We start from the raw sequence: 24063 nt of genomic DNA on the forward strand, positions 1-24063 counted from the left end.
GAGCATGACATGGGGATGGGATGAGGGCATGGGGTGGGATGCGAGTGGGGGATGACAGCTGCTTTGATGTCCCCCAGTTTTATCTGATCTCAGTCCTCCTGATGCGCAGATAGACTCCACAACTCGTTGAAGTTGTAAAGTAGGTATGCTTTTATTCAGCGCTAGGGTGCATGGGGATAGCTCCTCCAAAGCATGCACACCTCAGGGTTGTTCTCCCTTTACATTTATTCTCTTAAGGTATATATAGACATGAGGTTGCTCAATTCCACCTATACATATTTATTATCTATCCCCGCTTCGTATTACAACGAGCCGGAAGGTCCTTTGCACCTGCGCAGTGCCCCTTCTGGTCATGGGCAGGGGTCTCAGGATGAAGTAAATGAGTCTTCCTCTTCTTAAACTTTACACCTTTTAACCTTCAGACATGGCCTTAGGGTTTGGTCGGTGCCCAGTCTGCTTCTCCCCTGCTTCTCAGTAGGACCAATCATCAGTAATCAATGCCTTGGCAGGATGGCAATGGCAGGTACTTAGGACAGACAATACTTTTGTTTAAGCAAAGGAATTCCTTTAACCCCTTGTACAATTTCTCTGTATTACCCCCCTGTACACCGGTTACCCTGTATCACTCCCATCCCCTCAATGTCAGCTGCTTAATCTCATCCCTAATCTTAAACCACTCACTTCCAACTCCACATCCCACTCCCCCAGTTCCAGCCGCTGATTCCAACCCCTTGCTCAGTGTCACCAAACCACCCTCACCCCCCTAGAAAGCCCCTCAAGACACCCAGAGCTCTCCCATCATCCCCACCCATGGGTGCAGATCCCCCTCCAGCCCGCTTGGCGGCGCTGTCCCACAGGGCGGGGCGGGTCGCGCGTCTTTCCCCTCCACCTCCGAGCGAGAAGCTCCACTTCCGGTAGCGGCGGCCGCGTCGGGGCCCGTCGGCAGCGGCACCATGAACCGGCCGAAGGCGGCTGCCGTGCGGCGGCCTAGCACCGTGCCCAAGCCCTCCGGTGAGTGCTGCCGGGCCGGGGAGGGGGGCGGCGGGGGGGAGGCACCGGCGCTCCGCGGTGTCCGGCGCTGTCACGTCTGCCCCGTGTCCCCTTGCAGCGCATCCGCCGCCGGGAGACTTCATCGCGCTGGGCTCCAAGGGGCAGAGCAGCGAGGGCAAAGCCGCTGTCACCCTGCTCAAGTCGACCCCCCCCGGGTTGCCCTCCGAGCGCAAGCGGGACGCGGCCGCCGCCTTAGCGGGCCCGGCGGGGCTGACCGGCTTGACCAAGCGGCCCAAGCTGTCCTCCACGCCGCCCCTCAGCGCCCTGGGACGCCTGGCAGAGGCGGCCGTGGCGGAGAAGAGAGCCATTTCCCCCTCCATCAAGGAGCCGTCTGTCATCCCGATCGAAGGTGAGGCCTCGGGGTTCTGCCGACACAGGCGGGTTGGGGTTGCGGGTTTTCCTTTCCCTGCTGCTTCAGCCCAGGAACTTCACTTGAAACCCACATCGTGGCTTTGTGTGCTGCCCTTAAGGGTTTCCCGTGCTGGATGTAGGGCTGAGGTCGCAGTTTTGCCTCCTCTCCTGTTGGCAGTCACTTGTGCTCACTGTCCTGCCTCATAGGTGTTTAATCAAAAGGCTCTTAGAGGACGTCTTTTGAGTGTGGATTGTGGTGTTTTATTTATCTGTTTCTTTAGCAGAGTCTGGATCTGAATGGAACTTGGTTTTTGAATTGCCATTCCATTTTCTGGTGTTTGATATGTTTGCAGGGGAGCATGCTAGCATGAACCAACTAAATAATAACTAAGGGGCATTGTCAGGTGTGAATCAGAGCTTTTCATAGCAATTGGGTTTGGGAAGAGCCATTGAGGGGCTAAAGGTGAGCTGGTCCATGCTTCTGCTTTCCTGGTGACTGGCCTATCAGCTTCTCAGGGCAAGTTATTGAAGGTAAATGCTGATGCCTGTGTGTTGGTGATTGCAGTTGTCCCTACGGTGCTGCTGGATGAAATTGAGGCAGCAGAGGCAGAAGGCAATGATGACCGTATTGAGGGAGTGCTGTGTGGAGCTGTGAAGCAGCTGAAGATGAACAGGGCCAAACCTGATACCACGCTGTACCTGAGCCTCATGTACCTGGCCAAAATCAAGCCAAACATCTTTGCCACTGAAGGGGTTATTGAGGTGAGGGCTGTGCCTCTTTAGGCTGATGTATCATTGCAGCATAGTTCAGTATCGCTCAGGTCAAAGCTTAATGTGCATGTCTTTAAAATGCTGTATATCTGTGGTAAGCGACTGCAATTTGTAGTCCTCTTTGTAAAGCTTTTCTGTATGCTGTCTTGCTAGAGGGCTTGATTATTACTTTAATGTTGTGGATGGTATTCCAGGCACTGTGCAGTCTGCTCCGAAGAGATGCCTCCATCAACTTCAAAGCCAAAGGGAATAGCCTCGTGTCTGTCTTGGCCTGCAACCTTCTGATGGCAGCTTATGAAGAGGATGAGAATTGGCCGGAGATCTTTGTCAAGGTTATTGAACCAAGGGTGCTTCTGCTGGGTTGAGGCAGTGGTGGGCACACTGGGTAAAACCAGCCCAGTGTCACAGGGTCTTCTTATTTGTCTGTGGGGATTAAACCAGCTCATTAATTAAAAAGGCTAAGCTTTTGAAAGACCAGCTTCTGTATTTTGGCCGTAGAAGCTGTAAAATCTTTGCTAAGGATTAATCAGCTGTGTTGCTTGAGAGGGTTGGTGCCTGTAGAATTTGGGTTGTGATGGTTGGGATCTTTTTGCTCTTATGTGGCTTTCCTGCAGTCATTGATCTGTTTTCGATTCCTGCAGTGGTTATGCTGATTTCCTACTTTACAGCTGTATATTGGAAGTAAAAACTGGGGAAGCTCATAAGTACTCTGGTTAATCAGTAAAAATAACAGGCTTGAGCATGGTTTGTGCTCTCTTCTGCAGGTTTACATTGAGGACTCCCTTGGGGAGCGCATCTGGGTGGACAGCCCTCACTGCAAGACATTTGTGGATAACATCCAAACAGCTTTTAACACAAAGATGCCTCCTAAGAGCATGCTCTTGCATGGAGAAGTTGGACGTAGCGGAGGGGACCTTAGTGCTGGTAGGAAGGTGTTTGGGAAGCAAGATCAGAGAAGGGTGGGGAGAGCATGGAGACTGGTGAGCTCATTGACAGGTGGAATAGTTTGTTACTTGATGGTGTCACATAAACCAGACCTTGAGTTCCAGGCATTGCTTTTCCTCTCTTTGGGGCTCTTTCATTTCTTGGGGACATTTGAGGGCAGGCAGTGAAAGAGGTTTGGAGAACGTGCCTCTGTATGTGTGGTACAGTGTGAGGAAGCGATTAGTTGTGGCTTCCTTCAGTGTTGCTGAAGGGGGTACTTGAAAGTAGCCAAACACATGAGAGCATGAGTGAGTGCTCTGTAGAAAAAAGAGTTGTCTTATGAAGCATGCTGTGTGCTGGTCTCCCTTAGGAAGCAGCCCACACCCTTCCATGACAGAGGAGGAAGACAGCCAGAGTGAGCTGCTGATCGCAGAGGAGAAAATGAGCCCTGAGCAGGCGGGCCAGCTCATGCCCAGGTACAGTGCTTCTTGCTCTTCTGATGTAGCTGTGTGGCAGATCTGTCTGTGCTCACCCACTCCTGCAGTGCTGCAGCAGGGAGGTCCTCGGCACTATCTGTCCCATGGCACTTGCTAGAGGATGTTGAGCATCAGATAGAACTGATTGTAGGAGAAAAGGATAGACTTTGTCATGTGTACCACAAACAAGAAAGGATGCTGATCTCTGAACACAGCAAAGTGTGATCACATTGACTTGTGTGGAAGCAAGCAAATAAAATACAGTTTGTGTGGTCCAGGTATGAAGACCTTGCAGAGAGTGTGGAGGAATATGTCCTAGACATGCTGCGGGACCAACTCAACCGGCGCCAGCCAATGGACAATGTCTCCAGGAACCTCCTTCGACTGCTAACAGCAACCTGTGGCTACAAAGAGGTGCGGCAGACGGCTGTGCAGAGGCTGGAGATGTGGCTGCAGAATCCAAAGGTAAGGATAGAAGCTGTTGAAGCAGCACTACTCTTCTGGACCTGGTCTGGAATCTGGCCAGGAGGGCTGCATACTGCACACTGCATACATTTCTGAGCTGTGATAGTAAGTGACAATAGCCTTTCTGCTCTTCCGTTGCAGCTGACCAAGCCAGCTCAGGACTTGCTGATGTCAGTCTGTATGAACTGCAACACCCACAGCTCAGAGGACATGGATGTTATCTCCAACCTGATCAAAATTCGTCTCAAGCCGAAAGTTCTTCTCAACCACTACATGCTGTGTGTCAGGTGAGTGACTGGGACTGTGACAAGAAGGGAAGCACTCTGGAAGGTGTGTCCAGGGCCCTGATGGACTCAGTGTCCCTGCAGAGTGTTTTTTAAATGCCAGCTTGGACCATAGGGTGTCGTGTGTGACATTTAGATGGATTTCAATGGCCTGGAAATCTTTGTAATCCTTTAATATTGCTGGACATACGGGCTTCTCCCTCCTCACTTTCATGTGCTAAATACTTCAAAAAGAAATCAAAACAGTGGGTCTAGCTGCAGTGAAACATCAGCTCTGATACCTCTGGTCTTCCATTGCAGAGAGCTGCTGAATGCACACAGGGATAACCTGGGCACCACAATCAAGTTTGTGATTTTCAACGAATTGTCAAATGCAAGAAACCCCAACAATATGCAGATCCTGTACACTGTGCTTCAGCATAGCTCAGAGCAAGCTCCAAAGGTAGGCGTAGAGTCTTGTGTGACTGATGGTATTCCCAGAGCCCCACCGGAGAGATTTAGTTGATTTGAGGCTCAAGTGAAATATTTTCACATACAACTGTGAGATCTGTATCATACTGTTTTGAAATTACTTTATTACACTTGTCAGGAGTAAATATATGTGGGTATTTTCTAGCTCCCACATTCTGGATGACTAACCTTGGGGTAATGAAGTTTCATGAGAGAAGGGTTATTAAAGTTCCCTGGGGGTCTCAAGGAAAGGCACTGTTTCCTTGTGTCTTTTCATTTTGTGGATGAAGATACCTTACAGTACACTGAAAGTTTTCTCTTTCTGTATGGCCTTAGTACCTAGCAATGGTGTTCCAGGATCTTTTGACCACTAAAGACGATTACCTGCGGGCTTCACGGGCTCTGCTGCGAGAGATCATCAAACAGACAAAGCATGAGATCAACTTCCAGGCCTTCTGTCTGGGTCTTATGCAAGAACGCAAAGAGGCCCAGTATGCAGAAATGGAGTTTAAGGTACCACTATTTGACCTAGTGCTGCTGGGGGTACCAGTGGTGTACTGACTGTTGTGCTGCTGGGGGTACCAGTGGTGTACTAACTGTTGTGCTGCTGGGGGTACCAGTGGTGTACTGACTGTTGTGCTGCTGGGGTGTGCTGCAGTGGTGTACTGGGCTCTTCTATAGCTGCTTTTCTGGCTGCTCTTTCTGTTCTTCTTTGTTACCTGAGTGAGTAAATATCTCTGTGTCTCATAGCATCGCTTCCATATCCCATTTCCAAACAACCATGATCATAATCTTGCATGACAAAATGCTTTTCCAGAAGGCAGCTTTGGGTATTATTGATTCAATTAATCTTTTCTTTTTTTAAGGAGCGATTTGTCATCCACATAACTGATCTGCTAGCTGTCTCCATGATGCTTGGTATTACAGCCCAGGTGAAGGAGGCTGGAATTGCTTGGGACAAAGGAGAGAAAAAGAGTAAGTAGAACAACCTAGGCTCCTTCTGAAGATGGGCAGCTTAGTAGATATCTCCCCCTGAGGTTGGGGGTTAGGAAGAGGTGGAAGTCTCCATTCTGAACAGAAGCATGGGGGTGCTTGCTATCATCCTGAGACCTGACAGCTGGGAGATGTGACATTTGCATGGTTGGATGCTTCTTGTATCTATGGAAGTAGTGGCTGAGAGGCTGGGGAAAGGGAACTGTGTATGGAGAGGCCTCAAGCCTGGAGGAGCAGCCATGAGGATTACTGGGTATCTAATGCTGAGAAGACAGACATTTGGGGTGGCACTGAAGTGACTGCCCAGGTATCTTCTTCTCACAACACTAATTTGTCCATGCTACATCTTGTGGTTTTCTTGCAGCACACATCAGAAAGCAAAGTATGTGTGGTGTCAGTGCTGGGATACTCAAGGCTGTCCACTATACCTCTCCCCAGTTTACTGTTGATGCTTCAGAGCCCTGGTTACTATCTGCTCTTAAAACAGCCACCCTCTCCTGCTTGGCTCTTGAAGAGGCTCTTCATACATGTGTAGTTTGTAACCTGGCTGTTTTTCAGACCTGGAAGTGCTGCGCTCTTTCCAGAACCAGATTGCTGCTATCCAACGAGATGCTGTCTGGTGGCTTCATACAGTCGTTCCATCTATCAGCAAGCTGGCTCCAAAGGACTATGTGCACTGGTAAGAAACACAGCTTGGTAATCTGCAATGCATAGGCAGTTCCTTTCCCAACAGTGTATGACATTTTGTGAAAAGCCATGTGTATGCCAGGGTTTGGTTGGATTTCTCTCCTCCTGTCAGACAGGGAGCAGAAGCTGTTTTAGCAGCGTTTGTGCTGGGACTGTCTCCCCCTCTGCAGATCCATCCTCTTACCAGAAATATATAATGGAAAATAGTCCTGATTTGAATTATTTGGGTCCACACAATAGGGAATTTCCAGTTTCCTGACTAAGCATGATCCCTGTGGACTCCTTGTTCTTTTGTCTGCTGTCCTTTTTCAGGCTGTATGGTTATGGGCTCCATAGGTAGTGGTGTCTTCTCTGCCTGCTTCTGGCAGACAGCTTGTATCCTGGGCTCTTGGCACAAGGCATTACAGTAGCAGGTCAAGCCAGAATTAATAGGAAGTGGGATATGTTATTGAAGGTATAAAAGCTGAATGCCCATACTCTGCAGTCCTCTCTGTTATGATTCATGTTGTTACTTTTGCTAGACTAGCTTATCTGGGGAGTCTTCTTCATGTGCAGGATGGGAAGCATTAGCAGGAGCCTGGGGAGACTGGGCTGTTGAATGTATTCTTGAGCCTCACATAGATTGTGTTTACTGTCTTCTTCATCTCTACAGCCTCCACAAGGTGCTCTTCACAGAACAGCCAGAAACTTACTACAAATGGGACAACTGGCCCCCTGAGAGTGACCGCAAGTGAGTGCTTTCTCCACCCCTAGCTGGGTACTGGCATGGAGCTGCTGTAGCTGGAGGCAGAGGAATGGGTGTTTTCTGGTGTTCCTTATATAGCTCTGTGTTGGCAAGAATTGGAACTGTGCTTAGATTTTCTTCATCTGTTACATTGCCTCAAGATTGAGGGATGTTGCTTCATTCTCCATCTGATCCTTTCTCCTTTATTCCTATTCCCTGTGCCAAGCTGTTCTGTATCTTGATGCTGTAATTGTAAGAAGGGCTGTCCTGCGCTGTCTGCTTTACTGGGGTAATGTTATGGAGCTCAGATTCAAGCAGTCTGAAATGTAGAGGTGCAAGGCAATGTGAGCAATATTCCATAAAGCAGTTTGTTTCAGGTAGTTGCATTTGGAGCTGGAGACTTGGGAAGGGATTGTGAACTAAGCCGTGATTTCTCTTCTGCTTGGATGAGCTCTAGGGTCTGTGGAGGGTTTCAGGAACCCTCATACTGCTGTCAAAAGAAACCTGATTGATGTCTCATGTCTCATGCAGCTTCTTCCTTCGCCTCTGCTCCGAGGTGCCCATCCTTGAAGACACCCTGATGCGGATCCTTGTGATTGGTTTGTCACGGGACCTTCCCCTTGGCCCTGCGGATGCCATGGAGCTCGCTGACCACCTGGTGAAGAGGGCTGCGGCTGTGCAAGCAGATGGTAAGACTGCATAAACCTCCACTCAGCAAGTGGTTCCTCCAGTCTCCATGTCCTGTTATTGCCACAGCTGGCTGTGGCAGCTCCTACCACATACCGGAGAGCCTTTGCACCACCTAAAGCATGTTTTAGTTGGGGTGGCTAAGCATTTGTCTCAAAGCCAGGCACATGTTGCTGTTGCTTTCTCACCAGAGAAGCTTCTTATTTTCTACTACTGTCTCTTTCTGTTTCTAATTTTATGTTGGGGAAATTCTTGATTGCATTGAGGATGAAGGACTGTGAATAACCACCCAAAGCTTGGAGTTAGCATCTTAAAATTCAGTTTAGTCCTTTATACATACTGTAAAATGAGCACAAAATGCAAGGGTTGGAAGTTAAGGTAATTAACCTGTGTATAGCATGCTCCTCATAATTCCCTTCAAACACTGTTACAGAATAGCAGTTACAAAAGCAACCTTAACTCTTAACCCCTGTTATGAATTTGTTCAGCATTTGTCCTGTCATCCTTGGAGCTCATTTAGTTGAGTTACATGTATTTGTTTCAGAGTTTGATTCTAAAGCATCTTATGTGCTCTTAGTGCTCACTGGTTAATAGCAATTTCTAATCCAGTGCAAGTGGAATTAACTAGACTTTGCTGTGAAAATATGTCCAGTCTCTCAGCATAGTGTATTCAGTGCTGCACCATTTCAGATACTGGAAGAACTGGAGTTAGAGTCAGTCTGAAAACTTGCAGCAAAGTTGAATAGCATTTTTAGTTCCTCTGAGCCCCAGAAGTTCTGAGCAGATTTACTGCTTACGTGAAGAAGTTTATCTGAGTTCTGAAACAGGTATCATATTGGATGCATTTGGGGGAAAAAAACCTGCCCTTAAGAATTTAAACCAAATTGGAGCTGAAAAGCTCGATATCCTTATATATTGACTTACAACTTTTAAGTGTTGCTGCTTTTTAAAGTGTTGTTGGGTTTTGTTCCTGTAATATCATGAGAACAAGCCCACAATAACCTAGTTGCTTGAAGTGAAATTTTTCTTATACTGTAATGCTTTTCTTGAAGGACTTTCAGTCACGTAGACAGGTCAATAACTTGCTTAGTCTTTTCTTCTTCTCCAGATGTCGAGGTCCTGAGGGTAGAAAGAATCCAGCTGATCGATGCAGTCTTAAATCTGTGCACTTATCACCACCCAGAGAATATCCAGCTACCCCCAGGGTAAGGCTTATCACATAGACAATCTTGTTGTGGTCGAGCTCATTTTCACTCGGTGACTAACAGTCCTAACTCACAGATTTTGAGATGCTTTTCCCTACTACAGTTTGTAATAACAGAGTCATGAGGAAACCTTTCAATGTTCAGCTGGGAATTTTTCTAGAGCAATTAAGACCTAATTAAGACCTGACTCATGGAATGGGCTTTCCTCTGCAAGAACTCTGACCTTTCTGCTTGTGATATTTTCAGTTGAATCCGTCTGTCCCTTGTGAAAGAGGCTGAATCTTTAGATGGGTGCATGATTAAGGAGAAAAGCAGCCTTGAGGATGGCTTAAGTAACCACATCTGACAGCTTGTATTTGTTGATGGCTTTTGCAGGTACCAGCCTCCGAATCTAGCTATTTCTACCCTCTACTGGAAAGCCTGGCCTCTCCTGCTGGTAGTGGCTGCATTCAATCCTGAAAACATTGGTGAGTGTGGATGTCTCTCAGGATACTAGTTCTGCTGCAATAGTTGCCCAGGGTGCTTTCTGCTGAAGTCTGGATGCCTGTGTTCAAAGCATGTGCTGGGTTGGTGAGGTAACCACAGTTAACTAACTGTCTATTCCCTGTGTGTGCAAAAATGCACAGTGTGGAGGTTTAGACCACCTTGTGGCTGGAATCGTGTGGCTTGTGCTCTGAAGTGCGGTGGGCTGTTCTGAAGTGAGTTTGTTGTGTGTCTCCCCATTTTGGAGTGTGTTGGAATAGATATATAAAGGCCTTCACTTTTTCTCCTTGTAATCCTGATTGCTGTTTTCTCTGCTGCAGGTCTGGCTGCATGGGAGGAGTACCCTTCTCTAAAGATGCTCATGGAAATGGTCATGACCAAGTTAGTATGATTAAATCCCTACATAAGTCAGACCACTGAAAACATTTGTCTGAATGAAGTTTGTGCCACCTGGTTCATTCCTTTCCAGTAAAACTGATGTAAAATAATGTGGCTGGCAGCAGCACTACAGTTTTAGTGGGAAAGGTACTTTCCCCCAACAAAAATACTAGAAGTAAGGAATAAAGCTTAGTAGGGAGGGATAACTATGGTGTGCATTGCTGAAAAGGTTTCAGTCTCCCTGGCCCCATTGGGAAACTGCCTTGATTTTTTCTATGTTGCCTAATGGAAGCTGAAGTTCTGGGGACTTTCTGCCTGTGGTTCATGAGTTTTGAATAGGCCAAGATAACAATTTTCTTTTCTAACTTATTTTCTCAGTAATTATTCCTATCCTCAATGTACCTTGACGGATGAGGAGACACGCACAGAGATGATCAATCGTGAACTCCAAATCTCACAGAGAGAAAAACAGGAGATTCTTGCATTTGAGGGTCATCTGGCTGCTGCATCCACAAAACAAACCATTACAGAGAGCAGCAGCCTCTTGCTGTCCCAGCTGACAAGTCTGGACCCTCAGTAAGTAACCTCCTGCAGGCTGCTGCCATCATGAAATCCCAGTTAATGCTCCTCAGGAAACTACTGCTCATAGGGTGGTTGATGTGGGCAAGAGGAGCCCTGAGATTTGGTAGCCTAGGGTCCATGTCCTGTTGCCACTTCCATGTCCCACTCATATACTACTGGATTGACTGATCCTCTTAACACCAGAGTGAAGGTAAGTCTGCCTAGTGGATAACTTCTTGTTTCTCTGGCAGGGGACCCCCACGGAGACCACCACCACATGTCCTGGAGCAGGTGAAAAGCCTGAACCAGTCGCTTCGCTTGGGCCACCTCCTGTGCCGCAGTCGGCATCCTGACTTCCTTCTCAACATCATCCAAAGACAGGTGGGCTGCCTTGATGGTTTGGCTGTGTTGGGATCTGCTCCCTTGTCTCAAACTTTAGCAGAGTGAGGGGCAAAAGGAAGCTAAGGGGAAGGTGGTTTACTGCGCTGGAATTAAATAATCAGTGTGCTGCATCTATGTTCTGCTGCTGTTGCATTGTTATTCTCCTGCTTCCTAGGCCTCATCGCAGTCAATGCCATGGCTGGCAGATCTCGTTCAGTCCAGTGAGGGTTCCTTGGATGTCCTACCTGTGCAGTGCCTTTGTGAGTTCCTGCTGCATGATGCTGCTGATGAGTCAACCTCAGGTGAAGAAGAGGAGGAGGGTGAGAGTAAGGACCAGCGTGCCAAGAAACGCCAGGTGAGTATTCTCTTAGGGATCATTTCTGTTGCCTACTTTCTATGCATCCCAGATTTGACTTTACCGGAGAGGCCAACTTCTTGTTCCACAGAGACAACAGAAACAAAGGCAGCTGCTTGGACGCTTGCAAGACTTGCTGTTGGGTCCCAAAGCAGATGAACAGACAACTTGTGAGGTGCTTGACTATTTCCTGCGACGCTTGAGTTCCTCCCAGGTGGCCTCACGAGTCCTGGCCATGAAGGTGAGCAGAATGAAAATCTTCTTGACTAAAGCTTGTCCAAAACTGAGGGCAGAGGCCTAGGCTCTTATGAGTTAGGAACAGTGAAATTCTCTCATGTCACTGTTCTTCATAACTTGTCTCAGTCTTCAAACCCCATGAAATGCACTTCTATTCCTTACTGCTCAAACCCCTTCTCTCTTCAATAGCCAAGTAGTACTTAAGATAGATCTAGATTTTGCTGTTTCCTGTGAAGTTCAAGTGTAGACTCAGCAGATCATGTGTTCCATGGAGTAATAGGCAGGAGCTGGTGCCTGTGGGCAGTATAAATGGGTGACTGTCTGGTGTTCTAGAGCATAGTTAAGACAAGTACAATTGCACAGAGCTCAAGAAGAACATGCTTAGAGAAGACTGAAACTTCAAGCAGAGTAGCTGTCAAGAAAAGACATCATTTGAGATATGAAACCTGTTATGTGCTGCTTTTGGATTGCTCCATGATGTTTGAATCTTGTTTCTATTGTATTAGTATGAAGGTAGCAGTCCAGCTGTGGCTTCAAATGCAGCCATTGTGTCTATGTGACTTCTACAGGGCCTGTCCTTGGTGTTGTCAGAAGGGGGACTGCGTGATGGAGAGGAGAAAGATCACCCCATGGAAGAAGACTCTGGTGATTCTGAACTGCTGCAGGGATATCAGTGGCTGCTGAAAGACCTCCCCAGGCTGCCACTGTTTGACAGTGTTAGAGCAACAACAGCTCTTGCCTTGCAGCAGGTAGGTGTTAGTAGCTGGAAAGGATAAGTGACCAGCTTGCTGTTTGTCCTGCTCATGCTAAAATGAATCAGAGCAAACATTGCGATATCAACATGTTTATATGATCACAAAGAATTTTTCTTATGCTGTTGTTTGTTTTGATTAAATCTTGATTTCTAACAAGAAGAATTCTCGTTCTAGGCCATCCACATGGAGACGGATCCCCAGACCATCAGTGCTTACCTGGTGTACCTCTCCCAGCATGCCCCTGTGGAGGAGCAGGGACAGCACAATGACCTTGCACTGGTGAGAGGCCAGGTTGCTGGTGCAGAAGGGTTGCAGGAGGGAGACCTGGCCTGACTTAGGACCGTGGTGACTTACTGTACCAGCAGGATGTTTTGGGAGCGTGTGGATCTGGTTGTGTTTCTGTGTACGGGTTGGAAGGTGACCTGTGGTTTTGGTTTCATATCATGAAATGATATGGGGGCAATGACCTCCAGTCCAGCTGCCCATCAGATGGGGAATGTGAGAGTGAACAGTGGTTTGAAAGGGATCCCATCACTTGGCTGTGTTTCATGAGTAAGCAGGTGCTAAACCTATAGTCCCATGTATCTGGGGAGAGAATGGGAAGTCAGAACAGTAGTGGTGGGCTGTGCATTTACCTGTCACCAAAATGTCTGATTTTTCTTTTTTTTAAAAGGTTTTGGTGATTTATTTTTTTATCAGTTTATTGTTTTCCATTGTTCTGTCTCCAGGTGCTTTTTTTCATTGTTTTAAGGCTCTTTCCCCCTCCATAGATGTGTTTAGATACATGGAGAAGGTTAACTGATAAGAGTCAATAGGTCTGTTTCTTTAGTGAAATGCAGGTTTTTTTACTGGGTAATGCTCACTTTGTTATGGGATGCATCAGAATGCAGCTGTACTACAGCTGGGACACTGCAATGTTATCACAAGACGCATGCAAAGCACTGGCATTTTCCCTGTTGTGACAGTTCTACTCTTGACTTTACACATTGATCTTCAGAGTGGTATTAACTGGGATGATGATGGAAACTGGAGAATGTGATACAATGAACAGGAGAACCTGGCTGTGTTGTTCAGTAAAGACCTAAGGAATCTTTTCCCCTTGCAGGATGTAGCCCGACTCATTGTGGAGCGCTCTACCATCATGTCTCACCTCTTCTCCAAGCTCTCCTACTGTGCTGAGTCAGATGCAGTGCTTGTTGCTCTTCTCTCCATCTTTTCTCGCTACATCAAACGCATGCGCCAGAGTAAGGAGGGCGAGGAGGTGTACAGCTGGGTGAGTGCCTTCCTGTTTTAAGCAGGTAAAAGGTTTTAAGCAGGTAAAAGAAACCAGACAAGTTAACAAAAGAGAAGCCCTTTGTGGGTATAAACCATGTCTGGTTCAAGAATTCCCTCAACTAAGGTAATTGGATGTTGGCATAATATCAGAGCCAGTCATAAAAAGCTTTTTGTAACTTCCTTGGGTGAATTTTATGGCCACTGTTGGAGATGTTGGGCTGGGTGGGGGACTTTGATCCAACTAGATTTGTCCAATATCATGTTCTCCTTTCATCTGTATGTCACATATCCATTCCCCTTTTTCTCCCCACCTTGTTCATCCTCATTTTTTCCTGTTTTTTCCCAGTCAGAGTCCCAGGATCAGGTGTTCCTTCGTTGGACTAGTGGGGAAACAGCCACTATGCACATCCTGGTGGTTCATGCCATGGTTATTCTCCTGACACTAGGGCCACCTCAAGGTTAGTGAAATGTGCTCAGATATATTCAAGGGGCCATGGGCAATACAGAGACTTCTCTATCTGCCATCTCCTAATGGGTCAAGGTGTTCATCTTTCTACTCAGGGGCTTGTCCCTTGCAGTTCTTGTTTGTAGCAGTAAAAGATACTGGAATATTGCTGCACAGAGTTATTTGCAGGCTTATTATTTTTGCATTCTGCAGATGGGAAATATTAAAATGCTGTTTCCCACTGTACTAAACAAGAGGGACTCCGAGACTTACTATAGTATGAGAACTGGGCACTTGGATTTGTAGTTCATATTTCCACTTGATATTGTTTACTGCCAAGTTGTTTCTGACGATTGAACAAAGAAGTGTTGTGGTGTATTGATCTGCACAGAGAAGGGCAGGCTGTTCTAGGTGCTTATGAACTTGGGAGATAATTTTGTATCCACTCTTAAGCAGGGGATGGTGATTTTTACACCTTACTGGATATATGGTTCCCGGAGAAGAAACCCCTTCCTACTGCGTTTCTGGTTGACACCTCAGAGGAGGCTCTGCTGCTCCCCGACTGGCTAAAGCTGCGTATGATCCGCTCGGAAGTCCCACGTCTTGTGGATGCAGGTGAGCCTGTGGGATGTTTATTGGTGGTTCAGGCCCTCCTGAAAGGAAGACAAGAGGCTTCCCTGCTCCAATCCTCTGTGCTCCCAGCTATCATACTTGGATGCCTTTGGATGGGGCCATCAGTCACTGCAGACACTGCAGCTGCTCAGGGAGCTTGGATTTAGCAAGCAGCGTGTTTAAATGCAATGTAAACATACAACAGATTCTTTGGTACATCCTTTAGGGCTGCCAAACATACAGAATATGAGCTGGTTGTGAGCATGGAATGTTAAGGGATGTCCCAGGGTGATTCCGTGCTCAGCCATGATGTGTAGTTCATGTACAAGGGTCTGAGAACAGATACAACCTCGCTAACCATCAGACCCCATGGGTTAATCCCCACAGCATTAAAAGCAGAACTCAGGGAAATCGGAGACCAAAGGGGAGGTCAGTGCCTTTGGTAGAGTTTCCTGCTGCAGCATGAAGGGCATTTCCTCCCACTCTGATCTACCTGAATCTTGCCAGCTTTTGTATGCATTCGCTATTACTTTTAAAATAGAGGAGTAAGTCTATATGGGTGTTATGCTTTCTGAAGTTTTTAGAGGAAATGGGGGACTCTGAATTGAAGTCCCATCATTATTACAACAATTCAGATTGAACTAACCTATGTAGTCACCAGACAAAAAGCAGAGCACTGCTTCCACAGGGCAGTGCTTGCAATGTGGAAAGCAGTGTTTGAAGGATGTAAGCTGTGCCTCTAGTTACTTTTGTCCTTGCACAGCTCATCTGTGCTCTTTTTCTTCTTGGTATTCAGAGCTTTGTTCCTTTCTTACTAATTAAATGACAGCTGTCTATAGACAGTGATTGAATTATTCAATAATTCCTGCCTGCAGCCATCAACAGATAGGGTGGAAGTTATTTTTTAATATGAGTGATTGGGTTACTGAGGTTTTGATCAAGTTAAACAGAAGATCAAATTAAACAGTGAGTGAATTAACTGGAAGATGCAATAAGAAGGCAATGATTTGCAGAGGAAAGGAGGCACAGTAAGCAGCTGTCAGACCTTCTGGCTTTAGGCTCTCTGCAGTCCTGTCATTAAAGTGTCACTTTTGGTCCAGCCAAAAGCACAAAGATCAGGTGGTAGAGATGACCATCTGTGGGCGATTCAGAGGTCTGAGGACTCAGTGTTTGTGTATTTCAGCCCTGCAGGACCTGGAGCCACAGCAGCTGCTTCTCTTTGTTCAGTCCTTTGGAATCCCAGTTTCCAGCATGAGCAAACTTCTGCAGTACCTGGATCAGGCAGTATCTCATGATCCACAGACACTGGAGCAGAACATCATGGACAAGAGTAAGAGCTTCAGATAAGGCTGGCAAAGCATTTTACTTGAACAGCTTTCACAAGTATCTCATATGACTTCTTTGGGAAAATCAAAACTAGTTCGGCAAAATGTGTGGACAGGCTGCTTTGGCACCCTGTTGTCACTGTAGATATCTGCCTAGAGCTTGTCTACATGGCGGCCTTTGGCTGTATTTAGTGAAATAGAAGAAGGATTTTCTAGATTAGATTGTAAAGAGTCTAAAAAGTAACATGGAGGCTATCTTGTAAAAGAAACGAGGTTTAAAAGCATTGTGTTCCCAAAGTCCATCGGAGCAGCAAATTCTCCTCACTGTGGGAGTGATACAAACAGCGGACATTTCTGTCCTGGTTTACTAAAGAGGGCAAGACGATGATGTGTTCATGGTTTTTTCCTTTTTCAGACTACATGGCTCACCTTGTAGAGGTTCAGCATGAGAGAGGAGCAACAGGAGGCCAGACTTTCCACTCCCTGCTCACTGCTTCCTTACCAGCCCGCCGAGGTACTGCCTGGGATGGCCTAAACTGCCAAATATCAAAGTCGTCTTCCAAACTTCCTTGCTGTTGATAAGACAGGAAGAGCTGTCTTCAAAAGGGGTTGTGTGGCAGTATATCAGCAAGCTACAGTTAGACACCAGTCCTTGCTAGAGATTTTTGCTCCTGGCAAAGGGAGGAATAGCAATATTTTTGGAGTTTACTACAATGAATTGTTGTGAGTGATACGGAATAATAGGTCTTGCTTGGCCTCGAGAAAAGCTACTAAATTCCTCACTAGTTAGAGACTGTAAAGTTGAAGGTGATCCAGTGTTGGGGCTCCAAGTGCTAACTGTCATAACAGCATTTATCTTTGTGTTCTTTTACTTCTCTTGCAGATAGTGCTGAGACTGCAAGGTCAAAATCCAGTCCTGAGAACTCTCAAGGCCAGAGCCGGATCCGGGCCTTAAGCCAAGTGCGAGTTCTGGGCCCAGAAGATGATCTGGCAGGCATCTTCCTGCAGGTACTTGTGTAACCTCGAGCTGATAAACTGCTTCCCTGCAGCAGCCTCACAAAATCTGTTTCTCTTATTCCTGTGTCTTCTGACCCTTCCTACTGCAGTGTTTGTAGGCAATGAGAGCCCTGCATGCAATGAGGCTGGGCCATTACAGCTCAGTGGGATTGATACTGGAAGGATTTTTCCCTTTTACTTTGAACATGATGTGGCTTTTGATTACGCCTAATGCTGTCAGTGCCTCTTAGCATGTTACTGTCTCTGTACCTTGTTTGTCTGTGAAGAGTGGCTTTCCTCTCAGCACTAGATGGAGGATTTGTGACATGCTCGCAGGGCCTAGGCAGCACAGCAGTGTGCAGATAGCATTTGTGCTGTCTTGCCTGCTTGCAGAGCCTCCCTCTCTTCATTGACTCCAGAGTCTACAGGGAATTAGTTGGCCAAGTTAGTTGCCACTATTTGGGTGGCATGGTGATTCCCCCACAGTGTTAGTGCTGATAGTCATGTTGGGGTTGCATAGATGCTGTGTATGTTCCTGTACCAGGAACTGAAGCATTAAATAAGCTGTATCAGAAGGTTCCAGTTAGACCACAGTCAGTATAATTGTACAGGTTAAATCAGTCCTCTGCTTCAGGATGTTCATGGTATAGCAAGTTCTTTCATTTCTTACTCCTTTCTGTATTCTATCAGCTTTTCCCACTAAATCCAGACCCACGATGGCAGAACTCAAGCCTGCGCCCACTTGCCCTGGCACTACAGCAGGCCATGGGGCAGGAACTGGCTCGTATCCGCCAAGGGAACACACAGGTGACTGGGATCACAGCACGACTTCTCCAGGCAGTAGCTGCACTCATGAACTCGCCGCACAGCGGAGCATTGGTGATGGCAATGCATCGCAACCACTTCATCTCCTGCCCTCTCTTGCGCCAGTTGTACCAGTATCAGGTGAGTGGTGTTAAGATGAGGATCTCTGTAGTATTTAACAAAGAGGTGAGGAGGAAATAGTCTGCAGTTTATCTGCTCTGCTGTGTGCAGACTCTCTGCCTCTAATGCTGAGCATGACACAGAGGGAGTTTAGTTGCCTAGACATAGACATCTGGGTGGAGGCTTGCCAGATTAGTCTAGCACTGCTGAGAACTGGGCCTTGCATGCAGGATTAGGTGTCTCTTACCTAGTCTGGCAACTGCAGCGTGGTGGATTAGCAGCTGGTTGGTTTTGGGATCTCTAGCCTGTGCTGTTTTGGAGCAAGGATGTGTCTTCCAAGCCAGGGCATTTGCAGACAACTGGAGAACTGAAGTCTGTTGTTCCTTAAAGATGTCTTCAGAGCAGGCTGAGATTTATCCAATGAAATAACTAATTCCTTTTGTCACGATGAAAGAAGGCACAAAGTTACTTCTAGTTATGCTGGGAGAGGTATTGTGTGTGTGACTCAGTCTTCTGCTTTGCATTTGTACACTGGAAACCACTGCCTTATGAGTGAGCTGTGGTCCAACAGTGTAGGTGTGCTCTATGTGTTCTTGGCAGTACGTGCCACTATCTGCATCTTTCCTGCTATTTTTGTTGTATCCTTGAAATGGGTATAAGCAAGTGTCTTTTGCTGCACTCCCCAGCGCTGCATGCCACAAGACACTGCCTTCTCCTCGCTCTTCTTCAAAGTCCTCATGCAGATGCTACAGTGGTTGGAGAACCCTGCAGTGGAAGATGGTCCTCTGCGTGCTCAGCTGAAGGCCTTTGCTGTGCAGTACTCCTCAAGGCACAGGATCAGTGATGGTACCGGTATTGTGCAGCTTATGAGACTCAAGAGTGGACAAAGTGGGACAAGAAAGGGACAGAAACAAAACTGCTGCCAGGGTAGAAAGTGTAGTGGGCTGCCTTTTAGAGAGGTATGCTTAGGAATAATGAAGGGAGGTTTTGTCCTGTGCTGTATAAACTCCATGGGGATGCAAACAAGTGACTTAGCTCTAGGGGCTTGCAATAGACAACTGGCAGCGTCTCACTAAGCACAGCAAATCTTTCAGGGGAAACTTCTAATTGCTCAGGCTGGGAATTCTGTGCTAGCTGTAGTCGTGAAAGAGGAGAATGCCTCTGGAACAAGGTCACATCATGACTTGTTTTACCATCTGCCATCCCATGGGAGGAGGAGTATATAACCAATGGGAAATGGGTTTGTGGTTCCGGAGTTTTCTCGTAGCCACATGTCCCTGTAACATGTAGAAGAGTTGTCAAGAGTTTTGGTGGGAATAAAAAGGCAGTAGTGTAGTGTGTTTGTGTTCTTTAGTTGTGCCCTGGAGCTTCATGGGCATCTCGAGAAGAGAAGGCTGATGTGAGGCTGGCTTGGCCCTGTGATGCCAATGCTGTGATTTCTTTGCAGTCCGAGGTGGCTTCTTGCACCTCACAGAAGCTCTGACTTTCCGTCGTGACCCTGATCTGATCAGCTCCACGGTACGTGCCATCATTGCAACCCTCAAATCGGGAGAGAAGTGTAACGTGGAGCCGGAGCTCATCAGCAAAGGTATGGCTGTCCTTCTGCTCTGCTTCCCCTGTTGCAGCAGCAGGTTGAACTTCCAGCCCAGCAAGGGAGTGCCTACTGTGCAGGCTGTGGGAAGCTGCCTTCTGCCTGGATCAGGAAATGTGAACTGATCTAAGCTTGGTTCTATCTTGTATCACCTGCTTACCCTGCACTGGTATGTGGGTTTGTAAACTGGGATCTGGGGCTGGGGTTAAGTCTCTCAGCACTGTTTCTGCTAACAAAATGAGAAATAGAAGTTGTCTATCCCAGATAGAAGTCAGATTCTCTGTTTACTGAGCCAGGCCCTCAGGAATGCTGGGCTGATTGCTTTCGTGGTACTCTTATAAGATTCTATAGCTTTCACCACATCCTGAAGTTAATGAGCGACATCTTTCTCCCTCTGCTAGTCCTTCAAGGTCTGATTGAAACTCACTCTCCATATTTGGAGGAACTCCTGACTGTCCTCTTCTCAGCTAATGTTGAGACCAGGTTTCCTGCCATGAAACCGATTGCTGTGGTGAGCTCATTGTTGCTCCAGGACAAAGAAGAAACACCAGTGAAGAAGGAGATGGACAGTTGCAGGTGAGCCTAAGACAATGATGGGAATACACTGACAGATCTGGGTTCACAACATCACTGCTGATACTGGCTTTGTTTTCTCCTCAGTACTGAAGCAGCTTGGCTAGGGCCCTCGTCTGGCCTTCTTAATGACTGGCTGGAGATGTTGGACCCAGAGGTGATCAGCAGTTGCCCTGACCTCCAGCAGAAGCTATTATTCTCCTGGAACAAAGTAAGAGTTGTTGGGTAGAGATGCTGAAACCATCTTCCTTGGGGTGCTGACCTGCACCTAGAAACAGGGCAAGGGGTAGTTTTGTGTTTTCCCACATATTGGTAGATCAGTTCCAAAGCAGTACAAGATGGCTAGGAGGGGGGAGTCTGTTGTGTCCTTCTCGGTGCAAGGCTTATGTTTCATCTTATCTTTATATTACCTCAGCTGTGTCCTGTTCAGGACCTCGGAATGCATTACAGACACAACATACTCCCCTAACAACCCAATCAGCTGTGTTTTCATTGGTATTTTTGCAGACAGATCAATAACTTCCCCAGAAGTGCCATGTCAAGGTTAAGACTAAAACCGAATCTCATGGCCAATGCCATGTTCTATTAGAAAGTACTGCAGAAAAAAAACAAAATTCACCTGTTGTCTTCTGTGCTGCCTGGATCATCATCCTTCTGTGGTATACGTAGTATTTCCTACATCCACCTTGCAGCAAGGGTCCATTTCTTACATCTTTGCCTTGTTTGGTCCTTTCAGGCAGGGTCCCAGGTACCCTCCTTCCGCCCATATCTCTTGGCTCTTCTGACTCACCAGTCCAGTTGGACCACACTGCACCAGTGCATCAGGCTTCTGCTCTGCAGAAACAGGGAGCAAAGGTGAGCCTTGTTTTTTTCAGGCCCAACAAGGAGTTTTGAGTTGGGTGACTCATTGTGTTGGGAGAGAACAAACAGGAGTTGAGAACAAGAGCTGCCACGTTCCACGGTGCATCTGCCAGGAGATGTAACCCAGCCAAAAACAGTCTTTGTGAGAGGGATGCTGATTTCAGTCATGCTGATTCATGTACCTTGATATAAATACTGCCTGCTGTTTGCTGGAAGCAGCACATAAAGATTTGGCTGTGTTCTAAACAGGAAGTGCTAATCACTGGGTAATCCATCTAGCATTGCCCTTGTTGATAATCTTTATGAATACGGGGTCTGTGAGATGCCTTGGATAGTGAAATCACAGCAGTCACTACCTGGGCAGGCTCTGTTGGATCCTTGGTTGTACTAAACTCCATTACCAGTCTTTCTCTAACCCCCTTCCTTGCATCAGTCTTCCAGTTCTGACCTGTAAAGCAGCCCTAGCTCTCAGCTTCTTTATACCATTGGTCTTGAATACTTAAGTGCCACTATAGTAGTATCTTGCTTAAACTTGGTATGCTTACGGACCAGATAATGTTAACACCTCATAGCAGTAATTCAGGACATGAATAAACTAGCAGGACTTCTAAAGCTGGTAGTATTTCAGTTTGCTAATTACTCTGTTATTGATCTCTTGCTCAGTAACAATTTCATTCATTTCTGCAGTCCAGGATAACAGCCAGGATAAGGATGTTCTGTTCACTAATTGTTTGTGTTGATGACCAGCTTTCGGTGCAGGACTCCATGTAGCTGCACACTTGCTGAATGTCATTTGTTCAGCTCTGTACCCTGTGCTGTGCTTATTGAAACAAATATTTAGTCATAATCTGGGAACAGAACCAAACCCCTTCTTGGGACTTAATGGATCCTATTTTTACATTTGCAGATGTTTCTTTCTTCACAGCGCTCAGGATGTTTAGAGACACTACCATGTGTTTGTGTGCTGCCTGAGGGCTGTGTTGTCTCTAATTGCAAATCTGTCTTCTTTTGTCTTCTGGCAGGTTTGACCCAACTGCATCCTTGGATTTCTTGTGGGCCTGTATTCACATTCCTCGGATCTGGCAGGGGAGGGACCAAAGAACTCCTCAGGTAGTGGTTCAGTTCTTCCAAGATTCCTTTCTGGATGGAGTTAGAGACAATACTTTGACAATGCCTGATTTTCCCATGGCCCAGAGATGGCTGGAGTGGTAGAGGTGCAGCATGCCAAGTTTGCTGCCTGTACCTCAGCTGGTTATTTAGCTGCTCTGTTATGTTACATATTACAGTGGCAGTTTTGAGTCCAAAAAGCTGATATGAACACACATAAGTTTGCCCACTTGGCATGTCCCCTACAGCAATTGCCGCAGTGCCTGTTAAAGATCTAGGAACAAGGATACAGTGGTGAACAAGCTAAAACCCAGGGTGGAGTCATTCCCATTTTACAAAGAAAAGGGGGTTGCATCTCTTTGCCACAGAATTTCTTTGGTTTGGTGACTCAGTTATAGTTTCTGACCCATCACAGATGCTGGGATGGAAGTGAATGAGTTCAGAAGCAGCAGATGGGTAAAGACATTTCATTTGGGGCTGTGAAGCAAGCTTTCAGAGCTCTAGATAGGGGCAGTTCTTAAGTCTAGTTCTAAGAGATGTTCCATTTCAGTTGGGGAAGGTGTGACTAGAAGGAATTAAGAATCTAGGGATTTACTGTGGATTCATTTTGGGTTTTCTCTTGCATTACAGAAGCGCCGTGAGGAATTTGTGCTTCACCTGAAGGCATCCGAATTGATCAGCATGGTGGAGCTGATCCTGGCTGAAGCAGAAACCAGATACCAGAACACTGAAGAGGCCTCCTGCACACTCATCCAATCTCGACTGCCATTGTTGCTCAGTTGTTCTCATGGGGACCTTGAGAGCATCAAGAAAGTGACGGAGTATCTGACTAGCTGCATCCAGCAATGGGGAAGCAGGTGGGGTTGCAAATGGGGAGCACTGTCTACTGTAATTCTACTTGGACATGGGCAGCCAGGTGATGATGAGACTTGCTAGCATGTCTTCATGAAGAATACTGTGTTCCAGAGTCCATATGAAAAGTCCGTGCTGTCCTCCCAGATGTTTTTTGGGGAATAATAAGTAATTTTAAGCGGTACATGAACCAGGAAGGTGACTTTAAAAGTGAAGTCTAAGGGCCCTTTTAGGACATCAGGATGAAATGCTTGCTATGCTTGTTTCTGTTTTTCCTTGTAAGACAATGGTTATTTTTAATTACTGCTTCCTTATGTGGGATTTCTTGTTTACTCATGCCTTGAATCACTGCTCATAATGCATCCTGCTTCTGCACCATTATGATTGCTCTCTGAATGGAGACTAGATTGCTTCCTAACAGCTATGTTAGCACTGTGGGAAGAACAGGAAGATGCTGTGTTTGTGGCAGTGAAACAAACTGACCTAATTCTAACCTCATTTATGGTGGTGTTAGAAAAGATACTGAGTAATCTCAGTTGACACTGCATTGTACTGCCTCCCAGTACAGACTGTGCCACGTTTTATGGAGGGCAGGTGTATAGAGAAGATGCTAGCTAGTCTGAATAGTTCTGATTCTGACTACTCTTCCAGTTGGGATGGGGGTGACCATGAGTACCATGTGCAGGAACTCTTCACTTGAGATGTAAGCAGAGCTTTCTTGTCCTGTGCCCCTTTATAACTGCGGTGTTCTAACTCCAGATGGTCTATAGTGATGCATCCCCATAGCCTGTGGATGGATCCCTGTGGACTGTGAATGATTTGGGTAGGTCAGAGGAAGCAAGGACTGAAAAAATACTGGTTCACATTATCAGTGGCTGCTCTTTTACGTGGTCTGCTGGTCATATGCAGGAAGGCTGTTACTAATTTGATGGGTCTGAGATGTTGGAACTAAAATAGTAACCAGTTGCTGACCTCTCCCTTTTCTCTTCAGCTCTGTGGGCAAATGCTGCCAAGACCTTCTGCTTCAGATATACCTGCAGCTACCTGAGCTGCTTGTGCCTTTGCCAGAGATGCTTCTCACCAGTGAAGGAGCCAGAGACAGCAGCACCTGCAAGGTAAAGTTAGAGGCATAGGAAGGCCCCTTTCTAGTTGTATACCCAGAGTGGATACTATCTTTATGCCCAGAACTGGCATAAAGGACAGTCCTGGCGAAAAGGACGGGATTGGCAAAAGCTTCCTGGGTCACTTGGTTTTTTTACCATGCTCTTCTGTTGCTCCCTCCCTG

General features: G+C 46.7%; 1 protein-coding gene across 4 annotated transcripts in view; it reads left to right on the forward strand.

Moving 5' to 3' along the window:
- Positions 1-904: 904 nt before the first annotated feature.
- The window catches only part of INTS1 (integrator complex subunit 1), a 28601-nt gene continuing 5442 nt past the window's right edge, over positions 905-24063 (forward strand). Inside the window, exons 1-38 of one of the 4 annotated variants that reach the window (XM_034065415.1) lie at positions 905-1011; positions 1109-1399; positions 1967-2163; positions 2367-2504; positions 2937-3096; positions 3467-3572; positions 3851-4037; positions 4179-4324; positions 4622-4763; positions 5108-5284; positions 5638-5746; positions 6323-6443; positions 7104-7181; positions 7707-7864; positions 8971-9067; positions 9443-9534; positions 9871-9931; positions 10307-10504; positions 10741-10870; positions 11046-11225; positions 11317-11466; positions 12032-12211; positions 12392-12496; positions 13323-13490; positions 13839-13950; positions 14391-14552; positions 15733-15879; positions 16290-16388; positions 16758-16882; positions 17561-17815; positions 18481-18646; positions 19242-19382; positions 19787-19961; positions 20046-20169; positions 20695-20813; positions 21842-21929; positions 22557-22783; positions 23770-23893. In XM_034065415.1, coding sequence (XP_033921306.1) covers positions 954-1011; positions 1109-1399; positions 1967-2163; positions 2367-2504; positions 2937-3096; positions 3467-3572; positions 3851-4037; positions 4179-4324; positions 4622-4763; positions 5108-5284; positions 5638-5746; positions 6323-6443; positions 7104-7181; positions 7707-7864; positions 8971-9067; positions 9443-9534; positions 9871-9931; positions 10307-10504; positions 10741-10870; positions 11046-11225; positions 11317-11466; positions 12032-12211; positions 12392-12496; positions 13323-13490; positions 13839-13950; positions 14391-14552; positions 15733-15879; positions 16290-16388; positions 16758-16882; positions 17561-17815; positions 18481-18646; positions 19242-19382; positions 19787-19961; positions 20046-20169; positions 20695-20813; positions 21842-21929; positions 22557-22783; positions 23770-23893 — 5493 coding nt within the window. In that variant the 5' untranslated portion in view covers positions 905-953. The remainder of the gene's footprint in view (positions 1012-1108; positions 1400-1966; positions 2164-2366; positions 2505-2936; positions 3097-3466; positions 3573-3850; positions 4038-4178; positions 4325-4621; positions 4764-5107; positions 5285-5637; positions 5747-6322; positions 6444-7103; positions 7182-7706; positions 7865-8970; positions 9068-9442; positions 9535-9870; positions 9932-10306; positions 10505-10740; positions 10871-11045; positions 11226-11316; positions 11467-12031; positions 12212-12391; positions 12497-13322; positions 13491-13838; positions 13951-14390; positions 14553-15732; positions 15880-16289; positions 16389-16757; positions 16883-17560; positions 17816-18480; positions 18647-19241; positions 19383-19786; positions 19962-20045; positions 20170-20694; positions 20814-21841; positions 21930-22556; positions 22784-23769; positions 23894-24063) is intronic. The other 3 variants (XM_034065417.1, XM_034065416.1, XM_034065418.1) reach the window with 3 other exon arrangements.

Source organism: Melopsittacus undulatus, chromosome 8 (genome assembly GCF_012275295.1).
Source record: "Melopsittacus undulatus isolate bMelUnd1 chromosome 8, bMelUnd1.mat.Z, whole genome shotgun sequence".
Taxonomy (NCBI): domain Eukaryota; kingdom Metazoa; phylum Chordata; class Aves; order Psittaciformes; family Psittaculidae; genus Melopsittacus; species Melopsittacus undulatus.